The sequence below is a fragment of the Hydra vulgaris genome, chromosome 02 (genome assembly GCF_038396675.1).
Source record: "Hydra vulgaris chromosome 02, alternate assembly HydraT2T_AEP".
NCBI lineage: Eukaryota > Metazoa > Cnidaria > Hydrozoa > Anthoathecata > Hydridae > Hydra > Hydra vulgaris.
Window position 1 is genome coordinate 8,986,683 of NC_088921.1, and position 22,469 is coordinate 9,009,151.

Genomic DNA, 22,469 nt, shown 5'->3' on the forward strand with positions numbered 1-22,469 from the left:
CAGTTAGTATTTTATCATTATTGTGTTTTAAAAAACACAAAAGTGAAAGTAAGCGAATGTACACAACTTACTTGAACTAACAGGACAACTGCAATGTTCTATTTCAGGATTTAATCAATCAAAAAGTAAGACAACTAATCTCAAATAGCGACTATATAATTTTATACTCTTAGATTTAATGATTTAATTTTCACTTCGTAGCATTCTTTATGCTTTTTCAGGAAGTCCTTCCTGAAAAAGCATAAAGAGTATTCCATTCTATTTTATGATCACAATATCTGTAAATGACATCTTCACTAATTTTCTTATCGTAAAATCTTGTTTGATGACCATTCAGCTTTAATTTTAGGTATTTTAAGTGAGACTGCATTGAAAATACAGGTTTGCTATTCAATAACAATATTCAATAGCCTATTAGGCTTTAGTTTAATTTTTAGCTTTAAATAACATAAATACATTTGCGTTTTGTTTCGCAATTCCTCGAAAGTACCAAATGATTTACAGTATCATTTACGTTTTTAATCATAATGAATTAGGAACTAATAGCAGCAGCAACGGTATTGTTTAGTTATTTTTTTTTTAATAACAAAGTTATTTTTTTTTAATAACAAAGTTACCATCTTTACTTTTTTCCCAACATCGAATTAATTTTGAGATCAGGCCTCTGAAATGAATTTGGCTAATAAAACATTCTGTTACATAACATAATAATAATTTTTCTTTAACTCGTGAATTTTATCGCTTTCGTTAAAAAAAAAAAAAAAAATCAAGTTTGAGGAGAAATAAAAAAACAAGCGCCGGTAAACCGCCCCTAGTACGCGCTAGTACGTTTTTGAGTAACCTCACCTCCCCCCATAAACTGTACCATGGAAATTTCATACAAATTCTATTAGAAATACTAAAAAATCTTTCCTATGCTAAATATAGAGTGACTATATATTAATACAAAGTCTTTAAAAAGTATACTTTATATTTTTATTATGCTATAAATAGTGACCATTTTTTAATACTAAATCTTATATAATATGAAATATATACTTTTTATTTATTAATGGTTGTCTTACCTACTGCAATATTGCTTGAGAAACTACTTATTTCAGTTAACTAAACAAATCTTCACTAAACAAAAAAATGTCCCCAGGATTATATTTGGCGTTTACAAAATGGTTAATTACGAATCTCTTTTTAGAAAACTTAATGCCCTTAATCTTTATAAACTTAATATACACCAAGTTTTACTATTCATGATTAAAACAAAACATGGTACATCATTATTTATCTCTTAGAAAAATTGTTATAATTTATTTAGTTAAGAAACAGTTTTCTTCAATTAGCATGTTTAATTTAATTTTATTACAAAAGAAACTTTTTAAGATGTTAACATTTTAAAATTAATATCTTATTATTAATTTACAATTAAGTCAACAACGTTATTTGTAACTTAAATGAAACTTTTATTTCCGAACAAAATAACTTCGAATAAAAATTCTACAAAACTTTCGAACTTTTTTATTTTGACAACAAAAATCGTTTGAAGAAACAAATGGCGAAATCCTTAAATTTTTAAAATAGTTGTTCATGAACATAAATATATTTAGTAAATCGAAAATTAAAATAATTCAATTTTTTCAATATTATAAAATATATTTAATATTTTATTTAAAAAATAAATATTAAACATATTCCACAAAAATGTTAAATATATAAAATATTAAACAAAAGATTTCCACATAACGTTATTAATATTTTCAAATTTTTTAAAACCTCAAAAAAATTTTACTCTACGTCTATGTTATTTAAATTCAATTAATAAAAAAAGAAAACGAAAATAATTCTAGTTTTTATTTATAACTATATATCTTATTATATTCATATAATAAAAATTATAATTAATGTTAATTAAACTAAAATTTTAAACATTCATTTAAGAGGTTGCTAAAAAAGTGTAAAAACTTTTTAGTATATTTTATTATATAGAATTACTATAAATATATATTGAAAGGAATAATTATGTTGCATAATGATAATAATAATAATAATAATAATAATAATAATAATAATAATAATAATAATAATAATAATAACAATAATATTATATAAAATAATTGATTATTTTACTATTACTAATATTTAAAAATAAAATTAATTATATTTTCTAAATTTAAATTTTAAACATTAAAAATATAAAACTAAAACATTAACAAAACAAAATTACTAAAACTAATTCGTATATTTTAATTATAAAATAATATATTAAATATTTCATTTATTACTTTATAATTATAGTGTATATTTTACTTAAGATACTAAACATTTTTCTGTGTTATAAAGTTTTCTAATTCATCGAGGTTATAAAAATCCTCCCAACGGTACCAGATCCACAACCACTTGACATTCGAACAACGAATCCATTCATAAATTTCTTCAATGAAATCGATGTCGTCGTGAAGGAAAAGATTTAATTTTTCACAAAGATTAATCCACGGAAGAAAATTTTCTTCAAAATCTTTTTTCGTTATTAAATAATGTGGGATGTATATCACCAACACTTCAATCTTATCTTTTGGTTTCCATCCTTCGAATTTAATTGGACAAAGAAATTGGACAACGCGAACATTTGTTGAACATTGAATTATAAGATTTTTTTCTTCATCACTTAAAATATTTTTATGAACACTGAACCCCGATAACTTTCTTCCAGATTTAATGTAATGATTTACGAAATAATTTTCACAAGAAGTTTTGTAAGAAGTTTTTCTATTGTCAATCGAAATCGTCCACTCTTCTCGTTCATTGACGATTAATTTTATTTTATCAGTAAATGATGATTGACTTTCATAAAAACATTCAATGAATAAATTATCATCGTTATAAGTTTTTGATTTAAGTAGACGATCTAAAGAAAAAACAAAAATAAAATAACAAATAAAAAAAAGTTAAAATAATAATCGAAATTATAATATTCTACATATTAATACATAAATAAATTAAATTAAAATTAAAGTTAAATATTATTAAATATACAAAATAACTTTACTTTATTATAAATGTAACATGCTTAAAAAAATATAAAACAAATTAATTCATATAAACAAAAAAAAAAAGTACTTCGTAATTCATTTCAAACCAACGTAGAAATTAATTTAAATTTACAAAAATAACTTCGTTCAGTTGTTTTAATAATACACAAGGAAATCGTTCTTCATTCAAATACATATTTTAAATAAAAGTTTGTAAATCGAATTCGTATTAAAAAATTAAATTAAGAAATATAAAATCGAAAACCTCCTTCAACTATCTTTTTTTGAAATATGTGAATAAAACCATAAAAAACTCAAAGAGTGAGAGCTTAAATATTCGATTTCGACGTTGATTTGAAACTCAAAAAAAAAAAACAAAAAAACATCACAGAGAATTTATGTTTTATAATACAAAATTAATCTGTTTATAACTTGTATATTTTATAATATGAAATTTATTATGTGATGAATTTTAATTAGAATAAACAATAAAATTTCACAGAGAAATAAGAAATACTTATAAAAAGAAATAAGAACAGGTCACGAAAAACAAAAGATTTTTATAACTTTTTAAAAAATTTTTTAAACAAAAGATAATTAAAACTTATTGCAAAATATTAATCAAAATCATAGTTAAAAATAATTCCATTGCTACCAGGGTTGTTGAAGCATAACTACCAGGGTTGTTAAAGCATAGCTACCATGGTTGGCATCAAATACATTTTACTAAATACGTTAATTCTAGATTCCCAAATAAAAATTCAAATAAAAGTCTATAAGTGGCATTTTCAAACCGAACACAAATATTCATATTTTAGGTTAAAAAAAATACCAATAACTTTTCAAGGCAAACCAGATAAAATGGTATACTAAATAGAAGAATGAAAACAAGTGAAAGATATCACTTGAAAACAAATTTTTAAATCAATTTTTAAATCAAATTTTTAAATCAATTTAATGTTAAAAAATAAAAATAAAAACTAACAACGAATCAATTGCTTTCTACCAAAATGTTTTTTGCTAATAAAATGGAAAAATTTTTATTTTTTTAACATTTTAATATTTGTTTTTTAAATATTTAAAAAACAAATATTAAAAGTCGTTAAAATCTTTATTTCACACAATCATTTTATAAATATATTTTTTTACTTTATATATTTGATATTTCTCTGTATTCTTTTTAAGACGTTCTCGGCGAAAATTAAACATACGTTGTAAGCAGAAAAAAAAACAAAAAAATCAATTAAAGGAATTATATCATTATTCCGGTAAGTAATATTGGACGATTAAAACTTGGACAGACTGTTAATTAACAAAAAAAAAGGTGCGAAATCGTGGAAATATATAGTAACTAAATAGATTGAAAAGAAAATCAATTAAAATTACAATCGATTAAGATCTCAAAATGTTTAAAAATCAATACGACAAGCTTGATTTTGATGTTTATATTAAAAAAATGAGCTTTAAATTAAAATCAATATTACTTCAAAAATGTTTAATTGATATCAAACGTTTAGTTTTCTCAACGAAATTATACTGTTCACTCTAATTAAACTAAATCAAAAGATCTGTTTATTCTTAAATTTTATGAAATAAATTAATGTATCAAAAAAAAAAAAAAAATGATATGCTCTATAAAAAAAAAATTGTTTCAAGCTATGGCCTTGTAACAATTTGAATTTAGTTTCAAAACAAGATTTTTAAATTATTAACTACGACAATTAATACTGAAGTATACTTACAACTTACTAAATTTAAAAAGTTTAGCTATTCAGTGTTAATTTCAATAAACGATGGTGACAAAATGATTCCTTAAAACATTTTAAGAAAAAAAACCAAATTGTGAGATTTTAAATATCAAAAACTCGATCATCGAACTTCAAAAAATCTTTCAGAAAATTCGAACAAAATTATAATCAAATTGTAAACAACCGTTTTGCTAATAGTTAAACGTATCGTAACTATCGCAACAATTTTTATAAAATGAGAATCTAGCGAATTGCGAACAAAAGTAAATTTTCGAGATTTTTTTGATCACATTTTATAAAATGACAAAAACCAAGTTTAAGGCTTGAAAATGTGATTTTTAATTTAAACTGTGCTAGAGAACATAAACAAATAAGTTTCTGTATAAAATATTATAGAAAAATAAAATAAAAATGGGAATAAAAAATCAATTGCGATTTTCGTTTATATTATCTTTAATTGACGTCACTTGAAGAAAAATGAAATATGTGAGTTACTAAGTGGACTACTAAAAATGAAATAACTTGTATATTATTATTAGTTTACCAAAGTAATACCTATTAAGAAACAAAATGAACTAAAAAATAACTCACATAACAAATTAAAAAACAATATATTTACCTATAAAACAAGACTTGAGAATTTAGGTAAAAAAAACAACGCTTGCTATGAACTGCCTTAACTCTGGTTAAAATTTAAAATCGCTAATATTAAAAATGGTTTAATATTATTAATATGCAATCTGTTATCACATTATATCAACTTGTTTCTCCGCGCAGCGGTCTTGTTCGTCAAGGTTCGTGTTTGTGAGTTATAGAGTTGAGAGAGGGTTATAACCACAATTAAGTAGCCTCCTCATCTGTAGTGGCCTTCTGGGCCTTGGGGAGGTGAAATAACAAAACAAAAAAAAAACAAAAAAAAAAAGATTGATATATATTTTTTTGTTGATAATCTTTGATTATTGTTAACTATAATTACTGATGACAATTTTAGCTTATTTTTAGTTCAGTAAAAAACACTGATCCTAAAGTTAAAAAGCTTAAAAATTTAATAAATAACTCAATATTTATTTTAAAACCATTTTTCGTTTTTCTTTTGTTTTAAAAACAAATTTAATTGATTTTAATCAAGTTTTTGTGATAGTATAAAAATAAATAAATATAAATTATATACATGATAACATTATAAAACAAGAAAAAATTTAGAAATGACAGAATTACTCTACTTACCCCCAAAATAATTTGCATTAACAAAAATATTTTTTTTTAGAAAAATAAGGTAAAAATTTGTATATTTTTCATACCTTATTGCATAATAGAACTTACCTAAAATAGAACACAAAAGTTCTTCAGAACCACTTTTTGAAGGATTTAAGTTAACAAGAAACTTTATTAAACTATTTTGGCTTTTATTAGTTAATCCACAAATCATCGATAAACAACTCTTCAGCTTTTTATTGGCTATAATCTCTTCAATACTTAAACAATTATATGCATATACAGATGCACAAAACTCCATTATTGTTAAGTGTGCAAATTGATAATAACATCCCTCATCTGTTTCAATCTTTTCTATAAATCCAAAAAGATTACTTTCATTGTTGTCAAAATCAATAATAAAAGTTTGAATTTCTTCTTCTGAAAAAATTACTTTATTTTCAACAAACAATTCATATGCAATTTTACAAATATTTAAAATATATTTTTTATTGGAATCGTCTTCAATTATCTTATTCATTAATTTTTTCGTTTTTATGATGTGATTTTGAAAAAAGTATAAAAAAATACTTGCATATAAATTTGTCATTGTTAAGAAAGAATTTTTATTTATTTCTTTTGAATTAATAATGATTTTACACATGGAACATAAATAAAATGGAACAGATGCCATGGCTTTTGCAATTGGAGAGTTGTTTAAAGTTTCTTTTACAACATCTTTTTTTTCTTCTCTAACTTTATTTTCTATATAATTATGTATTCCTATTTGGTTAAATCCCATTATTTGAATGTTTAACTTATCACTATGCTCTATAGATATACTTTGGTATCGATCAATTGCATAAACTCTTCCAGCAACTACATATTTGTAGCTTTGAATTTCTGTTAAAGCATTAACGATTGGATAGTTACAACTCGAACTGAAATTTATTAATTCATTTAAATATTTAAACTCGTCTAATCCGTCAATTATAAACAGTGCAGGATGATTACTAATTTTGAAATCATTTATATTATTTTGTAGAAAACATTTAGAATTTCATTAATATTAGAAATATTTGGATATTGATTAAGCCTTCTGCATTCCAAATAAAACACAAGTTCAACACTTTTCCAAATTAAATTATTTGACCAATCAAGCAAACATTTTCGAAGCAACCATGTTTTTCCAGTACCAGCTACTCCAGATATTAATATTACAGACTTTTCTTTCATAAAAATTTCATTATATGGAATAGGTGTATAGTTCATTTGCTTTTCAAGAAAAATTTTTCGTTCAAAATTAAAAACAACATCCATTTGAGTATTAACTGCATCAACAATACATAGATCAACAAAATTATCCATCAGATCGACATTTGCAGGTACTTTCAACGGTGGTTGAACTTCATTTATTTTCCCATATTTTTCACGATAATAATTTTTCAGTGCTGTGCACATCTCTGATGTATCTAAATATAAACAATTGATCAAAGTCATCATCATCATCACATCTTAAATATTTTAGTATGCACAGGTATAATATTTTTGAATTCAGAAACTATACATAACAAATATTACATTTTAATTCTGAAATTTGAATTTACAATTAATTTGAATTCTTGACCAAGTGTTTATTTAGATTTTCGTTTTATTATTTTGAGTAAAGACTTCATATTACATTTTGTGATGAGTTCTGTTTAAGCAAGAGGCAATAAAAAGGCTGGATAGCCAATGATTACATTTCTTTTAATGTCAAAACACTACAAAGAAAGCAACATGATAAAATGAGCAACATGATCAATCCAAAAAAAAAAAATCAATTCACAATATTTTATATTGTTATGTCCGAGTGAGTTAGTATATTTTGTGACAATTATTCTAGTAAAATAATTGAGTAAAAAATACTTGTGGTTTTTTGGATTCATTTTTAAATAATTTTATTTTCCGTATACCTCAAATCACTCATTATTACACCAACCATAAGTTTGAATGTTGTGATTTTATTCATTATTACACCAACAATATGTTTGAATGTTGTGATTTTATTCATTATTACACTAACCATATGTTTGAATGTTGTGATTTTATTCATTATTACACTAACCATGTTTGAATGTTGTGATTTTATTCATTATTACACTAACCATATGTTTGAATGTTGTGATTTTATTCATTATTACACCAACTATATGTTTGAATGTTGTGATTTTATTCATTATTACACCAACTATATGTTTGAATGTTGTGATTATAATAATTATTACACTAACCATATGTTTGAATGTTGTGATTTTATTCATTATTACACTAACCATATGTTTGAATGTTGTGATTTTATTCATTATTACACCAACCATATGTTTGAATGTTGTGATTTTATTCATTATTACACTAACCATATGTTTGATGGTTGCGATTTTATTCATTATTACACCAACCATATGTTTGAATGTTATGATTTTAGAGAATTTTAAAGAAAAATAGTCAACTGTAAATAAAAAGTTTATATACCCTTTCTCATAATCATTGTTAATTTTAAACTATAATTACCTTTCTTAACACAAAACTTGTTATCATTATCTGGTGGATTTGAAGGAACTAATAGAAAAAAAAAGTTATTAATTCTAACTAACTTACTAAACATTAATAAAATTATTAATTCTGAAAAACTTTTCTTTTAAGTTTACTTATTATTATAATTATCTTCTTATATAATTTATTCGAAGGAATTGTTAAAGAATTTGTTTAAAGGAAAAGTTAAGGAATCTCATACTCAAAGTTCAATATGAGATTTCTTAACATTAAAATTACCTAATTACCAATTTTTGCCTTTTTAAAAGTTAAAAAAATTTGTTGTTGAAAAAAAACTGATAGAATAAGGTAAGGTGGAGTTATTTAGACATGTGGGTAACAAGGACATGTATTTGATTAAACGTTTTTATTAATGTTTAAATTAATTTAACAAATGTTGAAGCCAGATGTTTATTTAAAAGATGTTAAATGAACAAATATAACTACTTTTATCCACATATTAGTAAGTGTAAACAACAACACAATATGGAGGGCATAAGTTAAACTTATTTCTAGTTTTATGGTTGTCGAAAAACTTTAGTCTGAAGATAAGTAAAACTATACATATAATATCATTGTTACATGTGTTTTTATGATGTTGTTTCAAAATACTAAGCATTTTAAATTTTTTTGTTGCATTTTTGTTTCAAACCTATATTTCAGTTTTGAGATAACATTGACAAAAATGCTTAAGTCATCCCATGAATCAAATAAAAGTTGGCGGAATGTCTTACATCTGATGAATCTTTCACAGTTACATGAAATGGAATCAAACAAACCCTAAATTAAAATGTTCTTAAAAGAAAGAGAAATGTACCAAAACATCAAATGTCAACAGATCTAAAAACTGACACTTGCAAAAAGTTAAAATCCACACCAAACAATGTTGCTTAGTGTTGGTAAGAACAAAACATCAAAACCTGCAAATGTAAAAAATTATCTTGTTGTTTCTGAAACTAAATCAAACACTAAAAAATTTGTAAAGAAGAAACCCAATAAAAAGATTACAGCACTGCAGGATTTTGTTGAAATTAGATATCAAGTCATATTATGTAGAACTTAATAGTTTGACAATTCTTGGAGAAGAAATTTTTAATCATAAATTAAGTTTGTTATATTTTTTAAGTAGACATTAGAACTGAAGCTAATTGATGTCTTTCAAAAAATAATACAACATTATACTTTCATTGCAATTTTACAACATTTTAATGCTGCTTATTTTTAAAATGAAAATGTAAGTTGGTGATAATATATATTAAAAATGATTTCTCTATTTTGTTTGTCAATATTCCAATGATAATCTTACCCCTTATGATGTAACTTTAACATTTACAGCATAAAATATACTACTGTCAATGTTACCCCATATAGGGATAATATTGACAGTTGAACCCCAAAAAAGAAATTAATTATCTTTTAATAATATTAGTTAAGTGATTAAATTCTTCATCAGTTTCTGGCAGCATTATCATTGGTAAACACATAGAAATATTGCATACCAATTTTAGTTACAGCTGAAAAAAAAATATTTTCTAAAGATGTGTCAATGTTACCTCACACTTACACTTTACCTTACACTTAAATTCTTGTATTCCAGTAGAACACATCTAGAATTAATTATAAAAATATTTTTTTAACTTAGAAACATATTTTTTAATCTAGTTATGAGTTAAATTTACAATAGAAGCTTGACAGGAGCATGGTTTTAACTTTTAAAATAACTTTCAATTAATACCTTTTATTTGATTTGAATTCATAAAAAGAAGATAAAATATGATAACATAATTGATTCTATATGATGTTAAAGTTGATATCATTTTGAAAAGAGATATTTAAGTTGTCTATTTTTGAAATATATGTAGTTTAACATTATAAGTCTTTAAAACATATTTCTTTTTGTCTATAAGAACTAACTGATTTGATTTAAACTGATATTGGTCAGATTAGCTGACCCCAAGTTTAAAACCCAAGTTTATTTTCTCCCAACAACAAATATATATTATTAAAAATAATAGTAATCAAAATTCCTATTTTCGATTTATTTCTTTTGTTGGGTTGCATTGTAGCATGATCTACCCTAAAACCACAATCTTTGCAAAAAAGTTATAATGAACTAAATCCGTTTGGTCCTTTGATGCCTCGCACATTTTAATTTTTTGTACTTAGTAGCTGTAGTGTTTTCAGTAAATGGTTGAGTTGTTCGACTCCTGTAAATATTCTGCATAGTTCTCCAAACTTATATAGTGTCCAATGTCTCAACCATTTTTACAATCGTAAGTAGAATTGCAAACTCTTTTAATTCAAAAAATTGTCAAATAATTTATAATTAGTAGGCTGCATTCAACCTCCAATATTGCAATCCAGTATTTCACAACTTCATCTCTTAAATCCGCTGTGTCTTTAAAAACCTTTTTAATAAACTTCTCAAAGACTTTTAATATAAAAAGTTTTTTTTAAATCGTGAGAAAAATATATTTATATATATATATATATATATATATATATATATATATATATATATATATATATACTTGCTGAATCATATATGTATATACACACACACGCACACACATACACTAACATCCATAATTATTTGAATGGTTGTATTTTTTGAAATAAGATATCAAAGCTTTACTTACTATTGGGAGAGAAAATTAAAGCAAAGTCTACCAGAATTATATGTTATCTTCCTATTCATTAGGTTTACAAAAAAATCAATATTAGGTCCCATTAGATTAGTTTTTAATTTACTTGCTTTTTAGTCACCTTTAGCGACAATAACAACATACATATTCTTGAACAATAACAACTAATCCAATTTGTCAAAGTCAATTGTATGCCACTTAATAATAAGTTTTTTCCACATCTTATGCATCATTAGACATTATTTTTTGACATTACTTTTAATTCCTCCCATAAAAATCCAATTGGAGAGAGATTTTGTGATTAGGGAGGCTAAATCATTCTATTCAAAATTTGATTGTTTTCGAACTCAGTCAAAAACACATACAATTTTTTGAAAAATATGTTTTAGATTCAAGTCGTTTTCTTCGGAATAAATAAATAGCTTCCCATTAACCTATCTTTCTGAAGGTGAAGCATGATTTTTTAGGTGTACAAATAAACTATTGTCAGTACTTCCTCTATTTTTACAGTCACTAGTGGCATTCCAGCCAAAACAGCCTCACACATTAACATTAAATCCACCATGTTTTACAGTCAATAATTCACTCTATTTTATCATACATTAAACAATTTTTTTCTCCAGACAAACAATCTTATATTGAAACCAAAGATTTAAAACTTCGACACGTCGGTCCAATTTTACAATTATTAATGGTCCTTTTTTTTTTTGCAGTTTTGCACACTTTAGCATTTTTATTATTCTTATGATTTTTACAAAGCATTTTAATCAAAATACTTTTAAATTATCAAATACCAAGCAAATACTGGACGTACGTATAATGTATGTTCAGTTTATGTCCTGAACGTCCTAGACCTTCTTGAAACTAAAATTTTTTTTTTGATCAGCGTGGAACGTTCATAAGACATCTGAATTATATTGAGAAGTGTGCCTTATTGTAAAGAAACACAGATCAAACAAATATGTAAACTAAAATTAAAATCACGTTTTATTTGTGTTGAGTTTTTCATTTACTCTAACCCTGTTGAAGTTACGGTAAAAAATGTAAACGTTAACTTTGTGAACAAGAAAAATGTTAAGAAAAAATGCCAGAACTTTTGAAAATTCACATTTTGCAAATTAAAAATTTGAATGTGTTAGTACACTATACACAAACTAAACATCTTTACTTAAAACTTTAAATATTTCTGCACATAATTTTAACAACAAAAATTCAGTTTTAACAAAACTTTTTTTAAAACCCAAGCTGCATCCATTGTTTATTTACAACATGTTGTTGAAAAATTTCCTCTGATTGCAGATTTTTTTGCTCTCAAATCAATCGAAAATCTTTCTTAGTACTTTGAAAACCAAGGATAACTTCAGTTATGCTTATCATGTATTTTCTTTTTTCTTATGAATTTTTAACAAGTTTTTTTTTTATATAGATATGTATTTTTAAAACAAATTCTCTCCAAATAATTATATATATATATATATATATATATATATATATATATATATATATATATATATATATATATATATATATATATATATATATATATATATATATATATATATATATATATATATATATATATATATATATATATATATATATATATATATATATATATATATATATATATATATATATATATATATATATATATATATATATATATATATATATATATATATATATATATATATATATATATAAATATTTTTTTTGTTTTACAACCCCTTCTCTTAAAACTATAGCTCTGAAACACAAACTCAAGAAACTCAAACAAGACCACTGCACAAATAAACATATTGAGCAAAGTATTACTAGTGATATGGTTGGGTCTTGGTCCAAATTTTTAATTTTAAAAAAAATCAAGGATAACTTCTGGTATTACAACACTGTAATACAATTTTTACTTACAACAAAAAACCACCAAAATAACTTAAATCAGTCACTTTTTTTTACCTTTTTACATTTTAAGCTTTAACTTTACTTTTAAAGCAAAAGAATATTAAAACCTTATGGCTACAAATCATACAAATTTTGGAATAAACTAAATGTAAAGTAATTGAAAGAAACATAAATACCTTTGTTGGCAGAAAATCTTGAAGTTATTTCAGGTGAATTTGGAGTTTCTAAATGATTTAATTTAAAAGTTTCAAAAAAAATAACCTTATGGCTATAAATCATACAAATAAAAACTTATGGCTACAAATCATACAAATCATACGAAAAAAACCTTATGGCTACAAATCATACAAATTTTGGAATAAACTAAATGTAAAGTAATTGAAAGAAACATAAATACCTTTGTTGGCAGAAAATCTTGAAGTTATTTCAGGTGAATTTGGAGTTTCTAAATGATTTAACTTAAAAGTTTCAAAAAAAATAACCTTATGGCTATAAATCATACAAATAAAAACTTATGGCTACAAATCATACAAATCATACGAAAAAAACCTTATGGCTACAAATCATACAAATTTTGGAATAAACTAAATGTAAAGTAATTGAAAGAAACATAAATACCTTTGTTGGCAGAAAATCTTGAAGTTATTTCAGGTGAATTTGGAGTTTCTAAATGATTTAATTTAAAAGTTTCAAAAAAAATAACCTTATGGCTATAAATCATACAAATAAAAACTTATGGCTACAAATCATACAAATCATACGAAAAAAACCTTATGGCTACAAATCATACAAATTTTGGAATAAACTAAATTTAAAGTAATTGAAAGAAACATAATTACCTTTGTTGGCAGAAAATCTTGAAGTTATTTCAGGTGAACTTGGAGTTTCTAAATGATTTAATTTAAAAGTTTCAAAAAAAATAACCTTATGGCTATAAATCATACAAATAAAAACTTATGGCTACAAATCATACAAATCATACGAAAAAATTTTTATATTCCAGACATAGTTTCATAGGGTGGTAGAACTTTTGTATTTAATATTATTGAATGATGATTTGTGGTTGCTGTATCTGGTTTTCGACTCACCTTCCGTTAATCCGATATAAACTTTGAGGGTTGGTTTTTTGCTGCAATGATGCATTTATATATAATATTTGTGGATTTGCACTAACCATTCAGGGGGCATTCTGCTTTGTTTTGACAGTTGCATTTTGGATCATTATTTTCAATTTTTGGAAAGATAATTTTTTTGTTGTGGTTTTTTATAATTTTTTATATTTTCAGTGCAACTGTACTTTACCTTTATCTTTCTGTTTAATATTTTGTGAAGTTTGCGCTAGCTGCAAGTTTTTCTAGCAAATACAAGAACATTTTTGCAACATTTGTGGAGATGTTTTTATTAAAATGGGGGTTGAACCATATGATATTCGCCTTACGATTTTCTGGGGTGTTTTTTGTTTTATCTGATATTAGAGGAGTAGTTTTTGTATCCGCTATTTTTTAGTGCTTGTTTATATTTGTTTTTAGATTGATTAAATATAACTTTGCTGAGGAATTTTGCGTATAGCCTGTTCCATATTGAAGTAGGTAAGTGTTTAATAATTTGTGGTGGGTGATTATAAGATATGTGGATATATTGAAGATTATCGTTGGGTTTTTTTGAAAGGCTTATGGTCGTTTGGGCTAAATTGAAAGTTACATAAAGTTACATAGAAAATTAACTGATTTTAAGATTTGCTTTTATGTCTATTTGAAATGACGTCTTAGTTTTGGATTATATTTCTTTGCATTTGCTCCATTTTGGCCGTTAGAATTGTGTATTATCAACAAGCCATCATCACGGTAAAACCATGTCGGTTTTTATAATTATATTAGATAATTCGTTGAGAATGTAGTATCCTACAATGGAAATTTCCAGTTGTGATCGTAGCTGCCCATTGTTACATCAAAACTTTCATGATTCAATTTTTTTATCCATGTGTTATTGTTGTAGTAGAGGAGGGATTTTTGGCTATGTATTATAATTCTAAGTTGGTCATATTCTGTTGCGGTGTGTTGTTTTGCAAAATCTTCATCAAATATTTCTGTAGTTATAGATGGATAAAATTCAATTATGTCGAATTGGATGAAGAAACAACTATTTTTGTCTTCTATGCAAGTTGTATCTTAAAAACGTCGGTGGTATTTTTCCATTGGTTTACTTTTAGGCTATTCCTAAAGTATGTGTTAGTAATGTCTAAGATTTTCTTGCTTATTTTTCCAATTTTGCTAAACAAACAATTTTTAACAATAATTAATAATTTTAAAATGAAATTTAATAAAATTTAATAAATAAAAAATCTTAATTTAATTTTATAAAATTTAATTTAATTTAAATAAATAAAATTTAATTTAATAAAATTTAATAACCTTAAAATAAAATTTTTACCAATAACAAACAATAACGATTTTAATAACAAACTTTGCTAAGCAAATAAGCTAAAAACTTTAAAGTCTAGCAAAAAAGGGGTGAATTTATTACCAAAAAAAAAGTTTTTTGTGGAATCGACCACATAGTATATGTATATGTATATATATATATATATATATATATATATATATATATATATATATATATATATATATATATATATATATATATATATATATATATATATATATATATATATATATATATATATATATATATATATATATATATATATACATATATATATATATATATATATTTAAATGACGACAACTTGTATGAGAGTTGAATAAATTTAATATATGAACATCAATAAATACAAATTCTCAATACTAATTTTTTTATTTTATTTAAGAAATTTTCGCTAGATTATTGATACTAGCAATTTTAGCTTTAAAATTTTTGCTAGACTTAAAAGTTTTTAGCTTATTTGCTTAGCAAAGTTTGTAAATATTATCATCTTCAAGTTTTTACCATAAAATATTAGTTTTAGGTTTCTTTTTATTTTGAAGACCAAAATAAAATTTTTTTAGTTATTTGATAGACTGCCTGCCCCAACCAAATCCAGCTAATTGAATATACTGTTTGAAGTCAGGCTATTTTTCAGTTCATGTAGCAGCACTCTGTTGTGAGTCAAGCTATTTGTCAGTCAATGTAGACACTGCGTTGCTAGTCACGCTATTAAAGATAGGTTGATGTAGCAACACTCCAAGGCGAGTCAGGCCATAAGATAGTCGATGTAGCAACACTCCCTTGTAGCAGCAGGCTATAAGATAGTCGATGTAGCAACACTCCCTTGTAGCAGCAGGCTATAAGATAGCCTGCTGCTACAAGGGAGTGTTGAGGTAGTAAAATTGTTGTTAAAGAGACCTTTTTTTACATTAAAAGTCTCTTTCGACTTTGAGATAAGGATATATATATATAAAATTAAATTTTAGAAAAAACAACTTTTAATGGAACTTAAAGTTTCATGCCTATTTGGCAATCATCAGCCATGAAGTACAAAATTTGTCTGTTGAAAAAATATATATTTTCTTAAATATTGAGCACTTTACAACAATCAAGAGTTTAGTATTTTTATTACTAAATCATAATAGCAATATATATATATATATATATATATATATATATATATATATATATATATATATATATATATATATATATATATATATATATATATACATACATGGATTTTTTTATTTCTATTTTTTATTTTATAAATCTTTATTTAAAATTGATTAGCATTACAAGTAATGAATTGTAGGTTGTCCTTTAATATTAATATTTTGCCAAGAATACAGGGGAGGAACATATTATTTTATGCATTGAAAAAGCAGTAGAGCTTCCAATATTGCTAGGGAGGTAGAGGTCACTAACGTAGTCAAGAAGGATTTGGAGGTATTTTTAAATAAAAGTTTTTGTAGTTGTTTTTGCAGTGTTAAGAGCATACGGGAATCTATTAGGGTTTCCGCTGTTGGTTAATTTAGTAGTTATAGGATGGCATGGGGTCTGCAAGGATCTTTTTGAGTGTATTAATACAGATCCTGTCAAGTAACTCTTCATGTTAAAATAATATTGAAGCTGCTTGAATTGGTTACATCAATTCCAATAATTTGTAGGGCATTTTTATGAAAATGTTGGATCTGTCTTTGTAGCAGCACTGCACGTCGTAAGTGAGAATAGGGACACCTATATATCAAGTGACTAATAAGCGTAAGATCGGTAGACCTGTAGTTTGGCTGAGTGTGTCCAATTTGCTTATCTTTGAGTAGATGGGCACCATTTATACTGTAGTGAACTTTTGTCCATTGTTCATTCCAATTAGTACTTCTCATTGAGCATGATTCCAAGATATTTGTGGCTGCTCACTATTTCAAGTTCATATTATTATTGAGTACAATGGATGGTAACGAATTTCAGAGCATCTGGGAATAATTCTTATGATTTTACATTTCGGGCCATTAAGTTTCATTTCGTTTACCTAAGACCAAAGAACGACGCCATCAACAATGGATTGAGGCAGGTTGGTAGGAACTTTATCATTAATTATATAGGTCAGTATGTCATCAGCATATTTTTCAGGTATCAAGTGGAAGATAGACGTTAATGTCGGAAATAAATAGAATGAACAGGATTGGACCTAGAACACTACCCTGAAAGACTTACCTGCTTCGTCAGCATTTCCAGTCAGTGGCGTGATCATTTGTTTTAATTCTTTGTTGACGGTTAGATAAGTAAGCTGCGATCCAAGAGGTGAGCCAGCTAGGTAGAATGTTCACTAACTTTAACAGTAAGTCATGACTGACAAGATCAAAAGCTTTTTCGAAATCAAAGAATATTGCATAAATTGATTTGTTGTTATCTTTTGCATGACTCACTTCTATAATTTTAATAAATAGCGTCCATCGTACTTCGGCCTGAAGGAAACCGAACTGTTTGTTTGAGACCCATAGGTGCTTGGTGTGATGGACAATGAATATGGTAATAATACGTTCAAAAACTTTACATAATGCGGATGTAATGGCAATTGGTCGATAGTCATTAGACAATTGTGGGTTAGAAATTTTTGGAATCGGTCATGTTTGCTGATTTCCATTGGTCAGGTAGGTAACTGTTTTCTATGAGGCGGTTGAATAGGATGCAGTGATGAGGCAATTTCAAAGCGAGCAGGTTTGAGTAAAAACGGAGAGAGATCATCTGGTCCTGAGAAACCTGGTTTGAGTTTGCTGAGTTGGTTGATAATGTTATTAAAGGTAAAAATGGGGGTAGTAGGCAGGTTGTAGGGGGTAGTAGCAGGTGCCCTCGGTTAATGAAGCATGAGAATGTGGGTTGTTTCTCTTTCCAGTCCAAACACTTTGAAAATGATCATTTAATTGGTTTGCTCGTGTCTCAGAGATAAGGGCGATTTGACCTTTATCAGCAAGACTGATTTCACGTGAAAAAAATCTGTTTTTCTAGTAGTGAAACGCCTGTTATAGATTCTCTTTCTTTTGGTAAGTAGTTTACTAATTCGATTTGCAAGTGCTTTCCACTCTTTGTAGACCCGGAGAAAAAGAGTTTTTGACGTTCTTTTATACGGCCTTGAATAAGTGGTGTCATCAGGTTCAACGAGTGTTGTTGATTTTAGAGGTTGGCAGATGTCTTGGGAGAGAAGTAGAGAATGATGTCAAAAGTTGTTGCAAGCAACTTGTATTTCATACGGTGAATCAACTAAGATTTCAATATTGGTAGATCGTATCAGTGCAACAGTGTCAGCAATTCTACCTGACCGGTAAACAACCTTGTGGGGAACTGGGCAAGTAGATTTATAGAGATTTAGAGGAGGTTGACTAACTACAACAAGGCATCTGAATTACCTAAAACTAGGAAGGGTATCTTGACACATAGCATTTAGGGGCGTTACCAAGATGATGTCAAGAATAGATGTTTTCTGGTGGAGTTTGTATTGAAATAAATGAGAAAACGACAAATAAAGTCAGTAGGGCAGCCATTTCTTCTGCAAGAAATATTAGTAGTTTATTGCCGATTGTATGTATATATATATATATATATATATATATATATATATATATATATATATATATATATATATATATATATATATATATACATCAATACTAATATATATATATATATATATGTATATATGTATGTATATATATATATATATATATATATATATATATATATATATATATATATATATATATATATATATATATATATATATATATATATATATATATATATATATATATATATATATATATATATATATATATATGTTATATATATATATATATATATAAATATATATATATATATTTATATATATATATATATATATATATATATATATATATATATATATATATATATATACATATATATATATATACATACATACATATATACATACATATATATATATATATATATATATATATATATATATATATATATATATATATATATATATATATATATATATATAGAGGGAAGCCGCCTATGATGGCATACTGGTCATATTTCCATTAAAATTTGGCCAAAAAGTGATGTACCTACATGACAATACTGACTTTGAAATAGTTTTAGTAAAAATACGTCCCTTGGGCACAAATATTGTTTTTATAATCAACAAAAATCGATTTTAGGATCATCTGTTGTAGTTTTATTCCCTTCATATATCTTAGATTGTGATATTATTATTAACTGTGCAGAAGGGAATTTTCATGGTTTTTATATCCAAGTTTTCGTTCTTAGTAGAATACTTACTTTAATTTTATATTTTGAACAATACAGACACATCTTGTTTTAATGAAAATGATGACTTCTTATCATGATGACATACTAACAAGTTGGGTGTGTTGCAATATTGATAAATTGGGAAAACTTATTTTTAAGTAAAGTACAAGGACAGGGTTGCTCCAAAAGTTTTTCTTTTGGTCTAAAAAATACATAAAACGCAGATATCCTATGCTCATGCGCGAAACTTTACAATGCTGCTATGTAGCATGAAATCAGGAATGTCCGGATAATTCAGCTTTTCTGAGGTAAGACTCTAAGGTTAAATGATCAACTTACCCTTGATCCAACCCGTCCATAACATAACCATCATAGGAGCAGTTGCCTCTGAAAACGTAGTTGTGCTTTTTTTCAAAATAGTAATAACTTATAAAAAAAATAAAACTGATGAAAACTCCGAAGGTTATTATTGCTCAAAATCTGGTCTAGAAAGTTTGTGAATTAAACGTTCAAAATACAGAACATATTTTAAACGTTTAAAAATATTTTCAAGACCAGTTTTGTATAACTGCACTTGAACGGAAAGTCTTAAGTCTTTTTATGACGTCTTTATACGTCTGAAACAGATGTTGAGCGTCAAATCTAGAAACAGCTTAGAATGTGTCCTAGACGCACCATCTACATTTATTGTACATTTAAAATGAGCAAAAAAATAATTGTTAAATAAAAAACCTTTTTAAAAAAGTTAATGCCATTAGATAATTATGAACGGTAGTGTATATATATATATATACATATATATACATACATACATATATACATATATATATATATATATATATATATATATATATATATATATATATATATATATATATATATATATATATATATATATATATATATATATATATATATATATATCAGTGCATGTGATGACTTGTTAGCGTTATATTTTGCGCTCGTATTACTGAAATACGTTATTACAAGCTCCATTCTACCGTGCTCGCCATTAAGTCTTTGAGAGCGATATTCAGTACCCGGTTGGTTACTATGGGGTCATCTACAAATTACGTATGCAAGTACAGGAAGGGGGTCACTCAAAAGCCTACCAGTGCGTACAAGGAAAGGGTGGACAATTTTTTGTTTGAATTTTTTTAATGTGAAGTCCTGGAAATCAGACAAAAAAGCTTTGGTTTTTTAGTAATTGTATTTGTCTATCTACTGGAAAATATGTCACTGCAACTTTGATATTAAATAAAAACAATGAAATACTGCCATTTAAACTAAAAGATGACTACATAACTTTATAACCCTTTTGGATGAAAAGTCATTGCCGACATTCTAAACAACAGAAACGTTTTTAATTTGAATTGATAGATAAATAATAGTTTAAAAAATAAAAAGATTAAGAATATTTTCTTTTATTTACAAAAGATGTGTGTAAAATAAAACAATAAAACAAAAGAATCTTATATTTTTACTAAATCTTGTAGATTAAAACTTTTGATTTTTTAAAATTCAATCAATTTTCAATTTTTTAATTAAAATTTTCTGTTCTCATTGGGATGAAACGTTTTGAAAATAGTAAACATTCCCTTCTATCAGTACAGTAATGACTTCATAACTTTTCATTCATTTTTTGTACAGAAAAGAAAACTGCTTTCTAATTTAAAATGAATGCACCATTTAATTATTATCAAGTGAATAATACTTTATATACTTGATTATATACTTAATAAATATATTATAGACTTATACTAATATAATATATATTATTGTAAGTATATATATAAATATAATACATAAATAACTTATATACTGACATTTATTTTAAGAAGTACGTTGTGAAACTAGTGATGTAATATTTTCTTTTGTTGTTTGTGAGCACGCTTCCTAATGTTTCAATTCAAAGTTGTATAACAAATAAACTAATACGTATTGTTTTAATTTTTATTCAATTTTATGAAAATCAAGGCCTCAAAGTATTTCTATTTTTCTAATTTTTAATTAAAGTAAAATTTTTTGTTAGCTAAATTTTTTCATTCTAACCCTGATGGAGTTACGGTAAAATGTAAGTGTTAACTTTGTAAACAACAAAAATGTTAAGAAAAAATGCCAAAAACTTTTGAAAATTCACATTTCGGAAATTAAAAATTTGAATGTGTTAGTACACTATACACAAACTAAACATATTTACTTAAAACTTTAAATATGTCTGCACATAATTTTAACAACAAAAATTCAGTTTTTAGAAAACTGTTAATAACATTTTTCTAAAACCAAGCATCCATTGATTAATTACAACTGCATCCATTGTTTAATTTACCTTCATGTTGTTAAAAAGCTCTCTAGTTGTGACATAAACTGAAGCGTCTTACGGAATGCAAATGTTTTTTTTTTATAACCAACACAGACAAAATATAAAAGAGAAAATATAAGCTAATTATGTAAACTTAATCGTTAAAAAACATGCAGTGAGCAAACACATGATATTAAAAAACAGATATTTTTTAACACAAAATACAATGCAGATATGTTATACTTTTTTTAGTTTGTTGACAAAATTATAGCTGAGATCTGGTCTAATGTCTAGATTGAAAAATTTCCTCTGATTGCAGATTCTTTTGCTCTCAAAAAAATCTGAAATCTTTCTTAGTACTTTG

The 22,469-nt window shown here is 25.2% G+C and overlaps 1 protein-coding gene across 1 annotated transcript; it reads right to left on the reverse strand.

The window, feature by feature from the left end:
• Positions 1–6,071: 6,071 nt before the first annotated feature.
• On the reverse strand, positions 6,072–17,761 carry LOC136075807 (uncharacterized). Its single transcript, XM_065789245.1, has 5 exons — positions 17,725–17,761; positions 13,923–13,970; positions 13,260–13,307; positions 8,516–8,563; positions 6,072–7,434 (listed from the first exon to the last, which is right to left on the reverse strand). The coding sequence occupies exons 1-5, from the start codon at positions 17,759–17,761 to the stop codon at positions 6,992–6,994; spliced, it is 624 nt and encodes a 207-aa protein (XP_065645317.1). The 3' UTR covers positions 6,072–6,991.
• Positions 17,762–22,469: the final 4,708 nt, after the last annotated feature.

Bases quoted from the DNA above. Each gene is read 5' to 3' on its own strand.
- LOC136075807 (XM_065789245.1), bottom strand. From the start codon at position 17,761: ATGATCACGCCACTGACTGGAAATGCTGACGAAGCAG. The intron at 13,308-13,922 runs GTAATTATGTTT...TAAATCATTTAG, and splicing joins AAGATTTTCTGCCAACAAAG to AAACTCCAAATTCACCTGAA. The intron at 7,435-8,515 runs GTAATTATAGTT...GTTTATATTTAG, and splicing joins CAAGTTTTGTGTTAAGAAAG to ATACATCAGAGATGTGCACA.